General features: G+C 43.5%; 1 protein-coding gene across 3 annotated transcripts in view; it reads left to right on the top strand.

The window, feature by feature from the left end:
- Positions 1-16,767, top strand: part of ARAP3 (ArfGAP with RhoGAP domain, ankyrin repeat and PH domain 3) — a 249,940-nt gene that overhangs the window by 148,917 nt on the left and 84,256 nt on the right. For all 3 annotated transcript variants that reach the window (XM_075344394.1, XM_075344396.1, XM_075344395.1), the window contains exons 9-11: positions 9,447-9,628; positions 12,439-12,545; positions 13,566-13,765. In XM_075344394.1, coding sequence (XP_075200509.1) covers positions 9,447-9,628; positions 12,439-12,545; positions 13,566-13,765 — 489 coding nt within the window. The remainder of the gene's footprint in view (positions 1-9,446; positions 9,629-12,438; positions 12,546-13,565; positions 13,766-16,767) is intronic.

The raw sequence follows: 16,767 nt of genomic DNA on the forward strand, positions 1-16,767 counted from the left end.
ATATCAGTTTAAGATCCTATTAGTCCTTTTGTTAAATTTTCTGTTTATTGCCTGTTGTCAAGTATAATACCAGCAGAGACACCAAGGCACAGGTTAGGGAGGGTCCTAGTCTCTTTGGTGGTATGCTCCTATCTGTCAAACTGTTTACCCACATGACAGAGATATAGGCTTTAAGTTCAGGGATGTCACGGAACAATCTGAAGTGATGGAAAAATATTCCTGCACCTACAGTGCTGGCAAAATGCTGGTGAAGAGGAACTGATTGTTTAAAAAGAGTGGATTTCATTTTACAGATCATGGAAATCAGAACAGTTCCTAGACATATGGATTGCCATTTGCCCCCAAAACATATATCTAGCTGTTTGTTGACAGTAGCAAGATCATGCTTTTCTATAGGTTTTGTGTGAAAAGACAGGCATGCATTTTATTGTAAATAATTGCACAGTTTGAAGTCATCTAAAGATAAATTTACTGGATTAAAGAAGTTATCCACTACCCTAACTCATTTGATTTTTTTATTCAGCAGTCGTTCTATTATGTGCCACAAAATGCATCCATACTCTTATTATAGTAAAAACCTTTTATCATGGAGATAGCATCACTTGATGTCTCCCATCAGAAGTTCTGATGTTTGCATCAATCTCTTCCCCTTCCCAGGCTTACTGTGTGCTGATACTACAATTTACATCATACATTGCTGCAGCCTGTTTGCCAGCATTTAGCTCACCCCCTCCCTTCTCCATCCTGTGCTGCTGAAGATGTTGGGAGATACCAAGCGTCAGAGCAGCTTAGGGTAGGTACCAGCCCATCTAGCAATTGCCAGATGGTCAGTACAGCCCTGTCACTGTGTTTGCTATGTAAATTAAAACACAATTTGCCCAAAGGGCAGCTAGAGGTACCCTAAACTAAAGATCAATAAAACAACTTTTAATCCCAACAAATTAACACAGATCAATCTAAAATCAGTAGCAGGTAGAGCAATCAAACATATACTAAATCACATATCCGGCCACGGACCGGACACTATGAGTAAGTGAACAACTGCCTACAATAATTGTCAGAGTGATATGCCTAATAAAAGCTAACTAATAGCCTCCCCAACATGTTTCACCATGTCTGGCTTCATCATGGGGCTAAGGCTATAGTGCTTATAGTGATTGAGGTTTAGTTGTTTGCTATGTAAATTTCTGCAATTCTCAGCTGTCCATGTCAGTAATTGGATTACCTAAACCCTTTGCCTTTCAAATCCAGTTCGCAGCACCTTACTAGGTGTCAGCCCCTGTTGTTTTTGTAGATTGAAACTGTCAGCTCAGCTCGGTGAGACACTGAGGTAGCCTAGTTGTGATACACTCCAAAATGTCTACACCCACCATCAGGAGACCAGCGACAACTTCCTTTCATTTGGTTTGAGAAATATCTGAGGAGGAAGAAGAATCTGCATAACCTGCATAACCATCCAGCACTATATGATCCCTGCTGAGATACTCATAGAAGCTATACATCCAATACAAGTATATTACAAAAGGTATTGTTAAGAAGAACTATGACATATGGCAAGGGGGTGAAAAAATAGTGGAAAAAACCTTTAACTAATCTATAAGTATAAAAAACTGTCATCAATAGAGACAAACTTAACACATTGTGGAACTGATTCATCTGTACCAGCCTTGCTGAAGTAATAGATGCCAAATTAATTGAGAGGCGCACTGAATGAGTTTGGTACCTTTTCTGCGTGGCTTGTCTGAAGTGCTACTCTAGTAAGCATTTCCGCAGTACAAAATACCATCACTTTTGTTTACTTTGACGGGCAGGCATGTTGACTCCCCCCAGCTCCACCCATTTCAGTGGAGCTGATTCAATCTGGAGTGTAAGGCCGGGGCCACACGGGGACTACTGCGATCCTCGCATGACACTCGACTCACACTGGCAGTACAGTAGAGCCGAGTGTCATGCAAGTATCATTGCGACTGAGGTCCGATCGTGCGATCGAACTACAGCTGCAGGGGGTGGGCTGGCACTGAGGAGGGGCTGGCCGGCTCTGTGGAGTGGCGGGCCGGCTCTGAGGAGGGGAGGGAGGGATTTATCTCTCTCTCTCCTCCGTTGCCGGCTATTGCCATTCTTGCTCTACACTCGCGTTACACCGGTGTACCGCGAGTGCAGTGCGATTTTTCTCTCGCGCCATAGACTTGAATGGGTGTGTGAGACACAAGACTAGCATTACAATCGTAGCATGCTGCAATTGTTTTCTCTGTCCGATTAGGGCTGAGAAAATATTCGCTCATGGGTGCTGACACATAGGGTAATATTGGTCCCAGTGTAATGCAATGTTTTATCACATTCCACTCGCTCCGATTTTCATGCCGTGTGGCTTAGGCCTTAACATCAAAACTGTCCGTTGCCCAAACATTTTGAAACTTTTCACCAGTTTTCTGGCATAATAACTTTTATGAATCATGACAAGTGAGTCAAAAGCCAGCGCTACCTGCATGGTCTGAGGATCAGTACAAATTAGTGCAAATATCAGGCTGTATGTGGTCTTAGAAGACCCTATAGAAATTGGATTCCAGCAGTTCTAATACCTATATCTGGGCAAAGCAGCCCAACACCTTCTTATGTGTCTACTGAATACTGCCAATAAAAGAGAGGTCGGCTTTAAATACATGGAAGCCAATGAACAGTTCAATGAGCAATAGGTGATGAAGAAAAGAAATCCCTGCACCTATGGTGCTGGCAGAATGCTGATAAAGATGAACTGCCTAATCAAAGAGAGAAGGAACTGGCCTTTCAGATCTGACCCATTTGTTCTCTGGGATATGGCAGAGGAAACTGGTCTCGAGTACCACAGAAGGCTTAGCCAAACCGAGCATTCTTGTGCATGGAGAAGTTGGGAGGAGTTGTGATCCAAACCATCTACTGTGTATGGATTTATCCAAGTTAAGGGGCTAGATAGATGTGAAAAATATCAGACCCAACTAATACAAAGGTACGAATAGGCAGAGACTTTTATAAACCCCTTGGGAGGATGCAGGTTGTTGTCTTCTGATGTCTTCTGCTTGTCCTCAGCTTCTTCCTGCTTCCTGATCTTTAATAGCTCCTCATTAGGATTTCCTGTTCCAAGTCGCAGGATGTCTCTGGATTTTATAGTAAAAAAAAAATGTTTCCCCTCAATTTCAGCAGGTGACAGTATTTTGTCCGCTACTCATGTAATACCCTCTGTTTATTTCAGGGGTTCCTTTTAATCATGGACTTATTCTTGCTTTGTCTAATGATTTATGGGATACAAAATAGGAAATGGACCTTCCAGGAAGCAGCGTTTCCATTAGTGTTTTTCCTTTTTGTTTATTGTTGGGTTTTGTGATATTTCAAGGACAATTTGTTTTGTTTGAGGGTTTTTTTCTCAGAATATTTTCTAGGTTTTTTTTATTGTTTTTTACAGTTGCAGGACAGGTGACCTAAGGCCTTGTGCCCACAGGACTTTTTTTCATGGTTTTTTTTCCTTGCTTTTTTTAACCGATAAAAAGCAAGGAAAATGCATCCCAGTAAAGCCTATGAGAATCTTAATGTGCTGTGCCTACAGTGCTTCTTTTTTCCTTGCTTTTTTGTTGCTGAAAAAAAGCGACATGTCAATTGTTTCTGCTTTTTTTCCTGCTTTTTTCCCTATCTCAATACACAAGAAGCATGAAAGCATGAAAAAAAACATGAAAAGAAGCATGAAAAGCAGCAAGAAAAGAAGCATGAAAGCATAAAAAGAAGCATGAAAAGAAGAATGAAAAAAGCATGAAAAGAAGCACAAAAAAGCAGCTTTTTTTTGTGCTGAAAAAAAAGCACTGTGGGCACATAGCAGTCTCATTAGCTCTCATCGTCTTGTGTGCTACCCAATAACCTTGAGCGTATGTACAGTAGAGATTCTAACTTTTCTTACTCAGCTTGAAATGAATAGGAACTGAGCTGCAGAACTTAGGAATGATCACTACACTGTGTACTGAGCTGTGCTGTTTGGCTCCGTTCACTTTTTACACCTGGTCACCACTAGCACTGCAAGTAGCTGATCAAATGGTGTCAAGCCACCACCAATCTGATATTGGTGAACTATCCTGTTACGCTGGACACCAATAGGTGACTGGATGGGAACCCCTGTACTGGCCCTTAGACTAAATACACCTTGAGCGTTCCCTCAACCCAAAGGTACACTTGATGGTAGTGAGGACTGAGCCACCAGCGTGTCCCTATCTCCTGTCCAAGGCCCTGATGTAACACCCTCTACACTAAATACCAAGGGGACGAGCCGAGACAGTAGTTACAAAACCCCACCAACAAAAACACAGACTGAGAGGCAACAAAAACTCATGCGCACCAAAAACAAACACCAGGGAGACTGTAATACTATTGTATGAACTGAGGATTTCGATTGCGTTAGGGCAATGACAACCAGAGACGGGTTCTTGGTGCAAAGACGTTTATAATATGCAACCAACAATATGTACACAGGAAGAACATAAACACAGTAGAACATAAACACAGTAAATACCTGCCAGGTTCGGAGCAAAGGGGAATTCCCGGGGCCGTGCACCGGACTCCCCCCAGGGAGACCACCAGGAGCGAACCCCTATACAGGGACTGTCTGGCGATCATCCCAGAAGGCCTATATGCGCAGCAGCCGGGACATGAAAGGGCAACAGGTATAGTCCAAAAATGTCCGTACGTGATGTGAGTCCTAGGGTGGATATGAAACGGAAGGAACCGGGCAGAAGTGCCGACCAGAGACGGCAGAGTCCGGGCACAGCTTGATGAGACCAGGTGAAGTCCAGAGCCGGTGTAGGGTGTTTCAACAGGATCCAAATAGCAATCAGGAACCAAGAGCAGCAGGGCAGGAGCTCAGGACCCAACCGTCCCGGATGCTGCGGGACTGCCACGATTTTTCAGGTCTGTCCTGCACTCCCGCGGCTCACAGCTGATGTCCCGACTCCTCCCCTCAGTGGAGTGAATAAATTAAATTATCATCGGCTCTGGATTTTCGGGGAAGCCGGGACTCGAACCCGTGGAACTGTGAGTTCATTGTTTCAAAAGCAGCAGCTTTACCACTGAGCTACTGCCTGTATTGAAACCAATAGGAAGATTTTGTTATCTTGACCTCTATACTGCAGGTGAGACACCAGAAGCAGATTATTCAGCTGCAATGATGGATGGAGGGATGGATCAATGGAGGGATGAATGGAGGGATGAATGGAGGGATAGAGGGAGGGATGGATGGATGATAGAGGGATGAATGGAGGGATAGAGGGATGGATGCATGATAGAGGGATGAATGGAGGGATAGAGGGAGGGATGGATGGATGATAGACGGATGAATGGAGGGATGAATGGAGGGATAGAGGGAGGGATGGATGGATGATAGAGGGATGAATGGAGGGATAGAGGGAGGGATGGATGGATGATAGAGGGATAAATGGAGGGATGAATGGAGGGATGAATGGAGGGATAGAGGGAGGGATGGATGGATGATAGAGGGATGAATGGAGGGATAGAGGGATGGATGCATGATAGAGGGATGAATGGAGGGATAGAGGGAGGGATGGATGGATGATAGAGGGATGAATGGAGGGATGAATGGAGGGATAGAGGGAGGGATGGATGGATGATAGAGGGATAAATGGAGGGATGAATGGAGGGATGAATGGAGGGATAGAGGGAGGGATGGATGGATGATAGAGGGATGAATGGAGGGATAGAGGGATGGATGCATGATAGAGGGATGAATGGAGGGATAGAGGGAGGGATGGATGGATGATAGAGGGATGAATGGAGGGATAGAGGGAGGGATAGAGGGAGGGATGGATGGATGGATGATAGAGGGATGAATGGAGGGATGAATGGAGGGATAGAGGGAGGGATGGATGATAGAGGGATGAATGGAGGGATAGAGGGAGGGATGGATGGATGGAGGATAGAGGGATGAATGGAGGGATGAATGGAGGGATAGAGGGAGGGATGGATGGATGATAGAGGGATGAATTTGGTTATGAATGGAGGGATGAATGGAGGGATAGAGGGAGGGTTGGATGGATGATAGAGGGATGAATGGAGGGATGAATGGAGGGATAGAGGGAGGGATGGAGGGATGAATGGAGGGATGAATGGAGGGATGAATGGAGGGATAGAGGGAGGTATAGAGGGATGAATGGAGGGATGAATGGAGGGATGAATGGAGGGATGAATGGAGGGATAGAGGGAGGTATAGAGGGAGGTATAGAGGGATGAATGGAGGGATGAATGGAGGGATGAATGGAGGGATGAATGGAGGGAGGGATGGATGGATGATAGTGGGATGGATGGATGATAGAGGGATGGATGATAGAGGGATATATAGATACACGACAGATAATAGGTAGATAGAGATAGAATCATAGATAGAATCATAGATAGATAGATAGAATCATAGATAGATAGAATCATAGATAGATAGAATCATAGATAGAGAGATAGATAGAATCATAGATAGATAAATAGATAGCATCATAGATAGATAGATATTATCATAGATAGATAGAATCATAGATAGATAGAGGGATAGAGATAGATAGAGGGATATAGATAGATAGAGGGATAGATATAGATAGATAAATACTGTATCTCAATGTAGGTGAAGGAAAGAGTCAGATTCATTTGTTCCCATAAAACTACTATAAAGAAATGAGGAAAAAATACAAATACATTTTTTTTTTTATCTTCACCACCTTGGATTCAAACCAGCAAAGTTCAAAACTTGTGTCCAGCAGCCTCCTAGCTTTCCTAGCTGCTCTAGCTGTTGAGCCACTAGGATTGATGACATCAGGGGGAGGATTTTACATAAATGAACCTACAATGCAGCCTCTTACACAGCAGATTACACAGGACACAGCTACATTGTACACAGCAGTGTCTATCTCCTGTATTCTGGTGAGAGAGGAAAAGGATTTTTTTCTTCTAATAAAGTTACTAAAAATAATAAAAAAAATAGAATGTAATTTTATTACACTTTTTTATAAAATAATAAACATCACAAATCAGCAAATAACATGGACATATTTGGTGTCCCTGTAATCGTAATGACCTGAACAACACAGCGATCAGGTTATTTATGGGGATCGGTAAATGGCGGGAAAAAAATGGCGCAATTTATTATTTTTCTTTATTAAAACCCATAAAAAAATGTAATAAAAATGGATCACTGAGGCCGTGTTCACACATAGCATAAATGCTGCATTTTTTCTGCAGGTGTCCGCGCCACGAGTGCAATAACAATGTTCTCTGATTATTGCGTGTTTGCGGTGTTTTTTATGCATTGTCCCCCTTATTTGATACATATTTGTTGCTGATGTGAATCCTGAAGCTTAAAAAGAAAGAAACACCAAATGCGCACAGTTCAGCAGTGACTTTACACACACCAGGGGCGGAGATTTCATGACGTCTCATCCACTTTGCTTGGACAATTAGTCCATATTCCCATGTAGTGTAAATGCTGCATTTTTTTCCTGCTGTTTTTTTGCACATTTATTCTGCTGTGTTTAATTGTCCAAGCAAAGTAGATGTGATTCCGTGAAAAGACGCCACTGAATTCTGCGGGTTTTTTTGAGGGGGGGGTTTCTCTGGAGGTTTCTATGTGGAGCTTAAAAAAAATGCAGGAAAAAGCTTCTCTGTACAATAAAAACACTTAAAAACGCAGATTCACATCTGAACCAAAAACACGTTAAATAATGGAGAAAAGGCAGAAAAAAATGCAGCAAAAATGGAAAAAAAAACAGAGAAGATTGTTATTGTGTAGTTTGGTGCAGACAGAAACAAAAAGAAAGAATTTATGCAATGTGTGAACACGGCTTTATAGGCACAAATAAGCAACATGTCCTATAGTGACACAAAGAAATATAAAAAAATTCTGACTGCTATGAATATGAATGAACAGTCCGGGACTTCTGCTAAATGACCCTTACTGCCAAATGGGTGTGGCTAGGGGTGTGGCTAGGGGCGTGGTCAAAATTTGCCGCGGCGCGCTGCGCACGTTGCATACTTTGCCCCTCTTTCCTTTCTTGAAAAGTTGGGAGGTATGCAAGAGTAGACAGGAAGCAGTATACTCAGGCAACTAGACTAAGCTTAGGAGCGGGCTTTTAAACAGATGAACAGGAAGTAGGGCAACAGAACAGAAAACTCCATGTTAACAAAGGGCAAGATCCTTCAGAAGAAAACTGGAAATCCCGGAACTCTGACAGAGACCACAAAAAGGTGCACTGGAGGTAAACTAGGCAAGGAGAAAGTAACTAAACAAAGGAGTTACTTCCACACCAAACAACAGCAGAGAATACCTCCTTCATGCTCCAAACCAAGCATCAGAATGAATTCTGAATAACCGGCACCCTGTGTTGGGAGCATAGGGTATTTATCCAGGTTGGGAGTGGTCATCAGTGGATACACCTGAGCAGAGGTAGCAGCTGGCAAGAAAAATTGACATTAAGCCTGTGTGTGCCTAAAGTAAAGAGCACATTTAATGGTACAAAAAAAGACTCTAAACCTGAGCCTGTCACTAATCTCCAAAAGAGAGGACTGTGACATATCCAAAGCCTTAAGAACCCTTTTAAAGAGGAACTGTAAATTGCTCAAAAATATCTAGTTAAATACCTTGTAAAAATCCCACATCTCTCTTGATTCTACTGCTCTTTTCCATTTTTCACTACGTCACTACATTGCAGAGATATAAGCATTTGTTTTTTTCAGGAGCTCACTATGTGAAATCTCTGCTTTGTAGTCCAATTGTCCATTTCTTCCTCTGTTGACTTGTGATTTCACCCTTCCTAGATGCTCACATCTCAGCAGCGCCTGAGACTGATAGATTGCTACCTTCCATACCAAGCTGTGATTTTTCTCTATTTAGAAGGTGTTAAAGCAGACACACACAGACAAGACTCTGAAGAAACACCCAATTTGACTTCAACGCAGAGATTTCACATATTGTGCTTCAGAACAAACAAATATGAATATCTCTGCAATGGAGTGTCACATCGCCAAATGGAAAATTGTGGCAGAATCAGGAGTTCTCAAGGACTTTAAGAAACTATTTAGCTTAATTTTTTTCAACAGGGAGTGTCTTCTTCAAGTCATAAGCCAAGAAAAAAACCAAGGACTCACCATGCGCTGCCATGGAGTAGATGAGCAAGGTGGATAAGAAAATGATATATTTATTCTTAAAAAATGTTTTTTTTTAAGAATAAATATATTATCTTTTTACCAGCCGTGATCATCTACTCCTTGGCAGCGCGCATTCTGTCCATGATTTTCTATTTGCTTCTTCTTCTGTATTCCCGGCCTCTCCAGTCCAGGGAACTTTTTGTGTGTCATCTGCTTCACTATGAGCAGAGCTGGATTTTTTAACCCCTAATAATACATTTATTTAACCATTGTACATTTTTTTACCATAGTGCAGAGGAGTGAGTGGTGCTCTACCATACAGAACAGGGTGAAAGAACAGCGCATGTTTAACCAACGGCCTCGCTCCTCCTGCATCTTCTCCAGGGCAGGCCACCTAGAGCTGAAGGGCTATAAGTCAAAAGTGTTTGCAGTTCTCACAACAGATGAATTATGGATCCATAAAAATGAACAGGTAAGCGCATGCAGGATATTTCATGATGCTTTGTTTTAAGGGCAAGTCTATCATAAGCATATCGATACACATGTCCCCTGTTTACAATGGAGCAGAAAATACAATGGAGTGCAACTAAGTTCTCAGTTCATCGTGATGCATGATTCTCTGCTTACCAAGACTGTTGCAATGCCTATTAGGTTGTGTGTGCTGGATACACACTATATAGATAAAAGCTTTGTGCCAACTCCAAATTACACCTATAGGAGATTTTATGACATCCAATCCTAAATCCATAGGCATTAATATATAGTTGGGCCCAGGGCCTCCAGGTTTCCATGGACTCCAGGCAAAAGAGTGAGCCCCTTTATCACATACCACGATTCATGATTATAATCTAGACGTTGCAGGCTGTATATCTATCATACAATTCCCGTATATATAATCACCCCTTTGTATCCTCTCCCCGTCATCCGCTCTGTCCCTTTTGTGTGCTCTTTTCTCTCCCCATGCACTCTCTACTACCCTGTATGCTCTCTCTTTCTGTGTGCTGTCCCCATGTGCACTCTCCTCCTGTCCGCTCATATCTCCTCCATGTGCTGTTTCTCCCCCACTGTGTGCTCTCTCATCCTGTACGCTCTCTCCATTCGCTCTCTTCTCCCACTGTGTGCTCTCTCCCCTGTGTGCTCTCTCTTCCAGTGCGCTCTTTCCCCTTGTGTGCTCTCTCCTCCCCTGTGCATTCTCACCCCGTGTGCTTTCTTCCCCACTTTGTGCTGTATTCCCCTGTAAACTCTTTCCCCATGCGCTCTCGTTTGTTCCTTTGTGCTGTCTCCCCCTGTGTGCTCTCTCCTCCTGTGTGCTCTCTCCTCCATATGCTCTCTCCCCTCGTGCCCTCTCTTCTCCTCTCTTGCGCTTTCTTCTCCCCTCTTTCGCTCTCTTCTCCCCTCGTGCTCTCTTTTCCCCGTGTGTTCTCTCCCCTGCTGCGCTGTCTCCCCCTATGCGCTGTCTTCCCTTTTGCACTGTCTCCCCCTTTGCGCTTTCTTACCATGTCTGCTGTTTCTCCTTTGTGCTGTCTCCCCCTGTGTTCTATTTCCCCATGTGCATTCTCTCTCCCTATGAGCTTCTCTCTCCTCATGTGCGCTCTTCTCCCTCTGTGCACTCCTATTTCCCCCTGTGCACTCCTCTCTCTCCCTGTGTGCTGTCTTTTCTCTCTCGCTCTGTGCGATGAGTGCAATGTATTATGGCGGATTATGAATAGTAATAAGCTGGCAGCAAAGCGGTGTCATTATACTCTGGTACAGGGGATCAGCACCTCCCGCAGGTCACATCATTGGTCTCTGCTCCCAGCTTATTACTATTCATAAGCCGCCAACAGTCTGGACGCTGCGCTCATCGCACAGTGAAGGGAGGAGAGGACAGCACACAGAGACCACATATAGGGGGAGAGAGACCGTTACCCCGGACTCCATACATCATTAAGGGTTGGGGGCAGATGGTGTCCCCAACTGCGAGTGGGCCCTCTTGTTTGTTCAGGGCCCGGGTACGCCAGCAGGTGACGCTGGCCCTGGTTCGGCCCATCATTGCAGGTATAACAGCTCCTATTCTTCTGGGAAGGTTTTCTACTAGATTCTAAACTGGTATGTGGAAAATTTTGGCATTTCATTTATAAAACTATTTGACAGATCATACTCTGATGTTGGATTAGAGGGCCTAGCTCACAATCTCTGTTTCAGTTCATCCCAGAGGTTTTTGATGGGGTTGAGGTCAGTGCTCTGTTTGGCCAGTCAAGGTATTTCACGCCAAACACCCCCAACCATGTATTTATGGATCTTGCTTTGTGCATTGGGGCACAGTCATGGTGTAATAGAAAAAGGCCTTCCTCAAACAAAGTTGGAAACATAAAATTGTCCAAAATGTCTTGTATGTTAAAGAATCAATATTTTCCTTCTCTGGATCTAATTAGTGATGAGAGAGCACTTCCATGCTCGGATGCTTGGTACTCGATGCTCAAACGGGCTCAACTAGTGTACTGAGTATAATGGAAGTCAGTGGGAAACTTGAGCATTTTTTTGGAAGATCTTCAGTAAAAATGCTTGTGCTCCCCATTGACTTCCATTTTACTCTGTACAAGTCCGTCTGAGCGTCCGACAGCTGGTTACGAGTACCAAGCACCTGACCATGGTAGTGCTCGCTCATCACTAGTAACAAATACCAAGCACCTCAGCATGGTAGTTCTTGCTCATCACCAGGTGCGAGTACTGAGCATGTGAGCATGGTAGTGCCCGCTCATCATTAGTTACAATGACCGAGCACCCGAGCATGGTAGTGCTCGCTCATCACTAGGTACGAGTACCAAGCACCTGAGCATGGTAGTGCTCGCTCGTCACTAGTTACGAATACCGAGCACCTCAGCATGGTAGTTCTTGCTCATCACCAGGTGCAAGTACTGAGCATGTGAGCATGGTAGTGCTCGCTCATCACTAGGTACGAGTACCAAGCACCTGAGCATGGTAGTGCTCGCTCATCACTAGGTATGAGTACTGAGCACCCGAGCATGGCAGTGCCCGCTCATCACTAGTGGCTACCACTTAACTCTCTGCATCAATGGGGGTGATAGGTTTCCATGTTGCCCTGTATAACATTTGCTTTTTGCTGCATTATATTTTGAATTATTAGTGTTTTTTCATAGAACTGTAGGTAATTCTGCTGCATTATCTGAAGTCATTGAAACATCATGGACTTACAAAATTGCATAACAAATTTTGCTATATCTGTAAGAAAGACTTAGATAGAAAACTCAGGCCACAATTCTCTGTAATTTTCCCATTTAGTTTTTCAAAATGGGCAATGGAATGTTTGTGATCGAAATGCACGGCTCCACCATCCGAGACGGACGCAACAAGACTTTTGAGTTTATCACGCCACATAGAACTTTCAGGTAACATGCAAGTAAATTATAAATGATTCTCATAAAAGTAACTGGAGCATAGTAGTAGAAAAAGACATGGCCGCACATCCAAAATTCATGTTGATCTAATGCTGCTAGGCAAAATTTAAATATCTGAACATGAGGTTCTTGGTTTAACATTCTGCTCAGACTGTATGAAGCCACAGCCATGTCACGGTGAACTGCTGAGTGGGTCCCTAACTCTAATTCCTTAAAGGTGCAGCGACGATGACCTCTGAGATCCGGTGATGTCACGTCAACTTCCTGTTGACCTGACAACACTGAGCCCGACCCCAGTTTCCTTTAGTAACTGGGTTGTGGGTAACTTTTCACCGCTCAGCACAGCCCAGTATGTTGCGAGCTCTCTCCTTCACTGCAGAGTTCCACAAGCAGGAGCCATGCTGGGCTGTGAGCTGCCCACAGCCCAGTCACTCAGGAAAACTGGGACCGGGCTCGGTGATGTCGGGTCAACTGGAAGTTGACGTGACATCACTGGATCTCAGAGGTCGCGGAGCCTGGGGTTCACGTGATGGGGATGAGTGGACTGCAATAGCACCGCTCAGAGGCAGAATTAGCTGAACAAGGTATTTAGAAAAAGCCTTCCCTATCAGTTTTACAGTGATGTGGCCAAAATTGCAGAGTAGTGAACTACCCATTTAATAGTCAACTGGAGGCCATTGCCCATGAGAAATAGTCTTAAGATTCCTCAGGAGCATTGCCAGAATCTGTTGTTTGGCTTTGCATCACATTTGTAATGGATCATGCCAGTTAAAGGGGCTTTACTAAGTACTGAAGAAGCCTGTCATGTAGCAACTGAATAAAAATTTTGTCTTGAATTTGGAAAGTTTGTAAATTTTGCAAATAAATTAATTTTTAGTGGAGATTAGAATAACTTTGATTGCAACTGTATGCATATAAATAACTGTTTATTATTATATTTACGTGTAACTTATTTTTTTTGGAGGTTTTTTTGTCTGTCTATAATAATTTACACCATGTATTTGTTTCCAGCTTCACAGCAGAATCGGAGCGGGAGAAGAAGGAATGGATGGAGGCATTGCTGGAATGTATATCTGAGTCACTATCGGACTATGAAGTGGCTGAAAAGATTTGGTCCAACAAAACCAACAAGACCTGTGCTGACTGCAAAGCTTCCAACCCCGACTGGGCCTCTATAAACCTGTGCGTCGTCATCTGCAAGCAGTGTGCAGGTCAGTGCTGGATATGGCTACATTCACATTTGCCTTTGGACAATCTAATATATAAAGCTGAATGTATGTATGTATGTATGTCCGGGATTGGCATCTGCACCGTCGCAGCTACAGCCACAAAATCTTGCAAACTCACACGTCTGGACCCCGAGAGCATCATAGGCTATGTTGTGAGGTGAAATTTTAACCCTGCGCGTTCCAATTTGTCAATCAATTTTGCCCCTATCTACACAATGGGGAAAAAGAGAAATGAAAAGTGTATCCGCACCGTCGCATTTACAATCACGAAATTTTGCACAGACACCTCATGTGACCCAGGGAACGTCGTAGACTATGTTTTGACAGGAAAATTTAACCCCGCGCTTATATGAAGCTTATATGTGAGGTAAGATGTCGGTGCGGAGACGGATAGAGAGAGACAGGCAGAGACAGACAGGGAAAGAGACAGACAGGGAAAGAGACAGACCCGAAAAGAGACAGACCTGGAAAGAGACTGACCTGGAAAGGAAAGAGACAGATGGGGAAAGAGACAGATGGGGAAAGAGACAGACAGACATGCAGACAGGGACAGAGACAGGCAGACAGGGAAGGAGGAGACAGTCAGAGAGACAGACAAAGATAGATGGGCAAAGACACAGACCTTGATAGAGACAGACAGGAAAAGAGACAGAGAAATAGAGAGAGACAAGGAAAGAGACAAACAGAGACAGGGAAAGAGACAGACAGGAAAAGACACAGACAAAGAGACGGGGAGACAGACGAGGAAAGAGACAGACCTGGGAAAGAGGCAGAACTAGAAAGAGACAAATGGGGCAAGAAACCGAGAGATAGAGACAGACAAAAAAAAGAGACAGACAGAGACAGGCAGACGGGGAAAGAGACAGATAGGGAAAGAGACAGATAGGGAAAGAGACAGATGGGGAAAGAGACAGATGGGGAAAGAGACAGACGGGGAAAGAGACAGACGGGGAAAGAGACAGACGGGGAAAGAGACAGACGGGGAAAGAGACAGCCGGGGAAAGAGACAGACCTGGAAAGAGACAGATGTAGCACATTACTTGGCCAATTTAGTTAAATCTGTGTGGAATATCTGTAGTGTTGAAATATATGTTGTGAAATGCTTCTATTAGCTTAGTTTTTGCCTTTTAATAATTACATTTGTTTTGTGGTTTTTGTGTGCAGAATAATTTTTGTTAATACATTCTATTTTGTTAACAACAGTTATTAACCCGGGCGAAGCCGGGTAGCACAGATAGTCTAATATATAAAGCTGAGTGTATGTATGTATGTACAGTTAGGTCCAGAAATATTTGGACAGTGACACAATTTTCGCGAGTTGGGCTCTGCATGCCACCACATTGGATTTGAAATGAAACCTCTACAACAGAATTCAAGTGCAGATTGTAACGTTTAATTTGAAGGTTTGAACAGAAATATCTGATAGAAATTGTAGGAATTGTGCCCATTTCTTTACAAACACTCCACATTTTAGGAGGTCAAAAGTAATTGGACAAATAAACCAAACCCAAACAAAATATTTGTATTTTCAATATTTTGTTGCGAATCCTTTGGAGGCAATCACTGCCTTAAGTCTGGAACCCATGGACATCACCAAACGCTGGGTTTCCTCCTTCTTAATGATTTGCCAGGCCTTTACAGCCGCAGCCTTCAGGTCTTGCTTGTTTGTGGGTCTTTCCGTCTTAAGTCTGGATTTGAGCAAGTGAAATGCATGCTCAATTGGGTTAAGATCTGGTGATTGACTTGGCCATTGCAGAATATTCCACTTTTTTGCAGTCATGAACTCCTGGGTAGCTTTGGCTGTATGCTTGGGGTCATTGTCCATCTGTACTATGAAGCGCCGTCCGATCAACTTTGCGGCATTTGGCTGAATCTGGGCTGAAAGTATATCCCGGTACACTTCAGAATTCATCCGGCTAATCTTGTCTGCTGTTATGTCATCAATAAACACAAGTGACCCAGTGCCATTGAAAGCCATGCATGCCCATGCCATCACGTTGCCTCCACCATGTTTTACAGAGGATGTGGTGTGCCTTGGATCATGTGCCGTTCCCTTTCTTCTCCAAACTTTTTTCTTCCCATCATTCTGGTACAGGTTGATCTTTGTCTCATCTGTCCATAGAATACTTTTCCAGAACTGAGCTGGCTTCATGAGGTGTTTTTCAGCAAATTTAACTCTGGCCTGTCTATTTTTGGAATTGATGAATGGTTTGCATCTAGATGTGAACCCTTTGTATTTACTTTCATGGAGTCTTCTCTTTACAGTTGACTTAGAGACAGATACACCTACTTCACTGAGAGTGTTCTGGACTTCAGTTGATGTTGTGAACGGGTTCTTCTTCACCAAAGAAAGTATGCGGCGATCATCCACCACTGTTGTCATCCGTGGACGCCCAGGCCTTTTTGAGTTCCCAAGCTCACCAGTCAATTCCTTTTTTCTCAGAATGTACCCGACTGTTGATTTTGCTACTCCAAGCATGTCTGCTATCTCTCTGATGGATTTTTTCTTTTTTTTCAGCCTCAGGATGTTCTGCTTCACCTCAATTGAGAGTTCCTTAGACCGCATGTTGTCTGGTCACAGCAACAGCTTCCAAATGCAAAACCACACACCTGTAATCAACCCCAGACCTTTTAACTACTTCATTGATTACAGGTTAACGAGGGAGACGCCTTCAGAGTTAATTGCAGCCCTTAGAGTCCCTTGTCCAATTACTTTTGGTCCCTTGAAAAAGAGGAGGCTATGCATTACAGAGCTATGATTCCTAAACCCTTTCTCCGATTTAGATGTGAAAACTCTCATATTGCAGCTGGGAGTGTGCACTTTCAGCCCATATTATATATATAATTGTATTTCTGAACATGTTTTTGTAAACAGCTAAAATAACAAAACTTGTGTCACTGTCCAAATATTTCTGGACCTAACTGTATGTATGTGTGTGTGTGTGTGTATATCTGCTAAAAGAATCGGCACCGTCGCATGTACA

The sequence above is a fragment of the Anomaloglossus baeobatrachus genome, chromosome 4 (genome assembly GCF_048569485.1).
Source record: "Anomaloglossus baeobatrachus isolate aAnoBae1 chromosome 4, aAnoBae1.hap1, whole genome shotgun sequence".
Taxonomy (NCBI): Eukaryota; Metazoa; Chordata; class Amphibia; order Anura; family Aromobatidae; genus Anomaloglossus; species Anomaloglossus baeobatrachus.